Genomic DNA, 1,047 nt, shown 5'->3' with positions numbered 1-1,047 from the left:
CTAAGATCAATGGTAGAAACCTGAGGGATAAAAGAGACAAGTGTGGGAAGCACTTGGAGAGAGGGAGAGCTGTTTGAAATATTGTGTAGATAGGAGATGGGGTCCAGCCAGTGGGATCAGGAAGGCTAAATTAGGAAAAGACCCTTTCCGTCCCTGACGCTGCCGAGGTCGCACGCGCAAGGCTTCCCTGCCGCCGCCAAGATGCGCTACATTGCCTCCTACCTGCTGGCCGCCCTTGGGCGCAATACTTCCCCCAGCGCCAAGGACATCAAGAAGATCCTGGACAGCGTGGGCATCGAGGCGGACGACGACCGGCTCAACAAGGTCATCAGTGAGAAGAACGGCAAGAACATTGAGGACGTCATTGCCCAGGGTATCTGCAAGCTGGCCAGCATGCCCGCTGGCGGGGCTGTGGCGGTCTCTGCTGCCCCAGGAGCTGCAGCTCGTGCTGAGGGTTCTGCCCCAGCCACAGCAGAGGAGGAGAAGAAGGAGGAGTCAGATGACGACATGGGATTTGGCTCGTTTGACTAGAGTCCCGCTCCCCTGCAAATAAAACCCTTTTTATTTAAAACAAAACAAAACAAAACAAAAAAGAAAAAAAAAAAGGAAAAGCCCTCTGAGTCCAGCTGTTGCCTTGAGACCATCAATACCCACTCCTTAAAACTCAGCATGGCTGCACAGAAGCTCTCAGGGAGGAGCAGTGAAAAGTAGCCCAAGTATTCAGTCCCCTACCCCCTTCCTTCTCAAGCCTCAGTGGGGAAAGTCTCCTCCCCAACATAGGGGTGAGGAGAAGCAGCTGAGAATAAAATACTCACTGAAGAGCTGCTCAGTGTAGAGGAAGAGTGATGACCTGTGCTTTTCTGTCGTTCTTCACATGAGAGCTTTCCCTCTTCTCCTTTGAACTCACCTGGGTTGTCACAAAAAAGGGTTCCGATGTTCATCCCTTTATCTTAACATGGACCTTGACAACAAAAAAGTACAACCACTTCAGAAGAAAACAGTGAAGTAACCTCCAGAGATCAGCTGTACAACACGGTGCCTGCAATT

General features: G+C 51.1%; 1 protein-coding gene across 1 annotated transcript; it reads left to right on the top strand.

Moving 5' to 3' along the window:
• Positions 1-201: 201 nt before the first annotated feature.
• LOC132502003 (large ribosomal subunit protein P2-like) lies at positions 202-531 on the top strand. The gene has a single exon (XM_060117785.1). It carries the CDS (start codon positions 202-204, stop codon positions 529-531), a length of 330 nt encoding a protein of 109 aa, XP_059973768.1.
• Positions 532-1,047: the final 516 nt, after the last annotated feature.

This window comes from Mesoplodon densirostris, chromosome 14 (assembly GCF_025265405.1).
Source record: "Mesoplodon densirostris isolate mMesDen1 chromosome 14, mMesDen1 primary haplotype, whole genome shotgun sequence".
Classification (NCBI taxonomy): Eukaryota; Metazoa; Chordata; class Mammalia; order Artiodactyla; family Ziphiidae; genus Mesoplodon; species Mesoplodon densirostris.
The sequence above is the reverse complement of the archived record's forward strand: the minus strand, read 5'-3'. Positions and strand labels throughout refer to the sequence as shown.

Excerpts from the sequence above, each read along its gene's own strand:
- LOC132502003 (XM_060117785.1), top strand. The coding sequence starts at position 202 with ATGCGCTACATTGCCTCCTACCTGCTGGCCGCCCTTGGGCGCAATACT.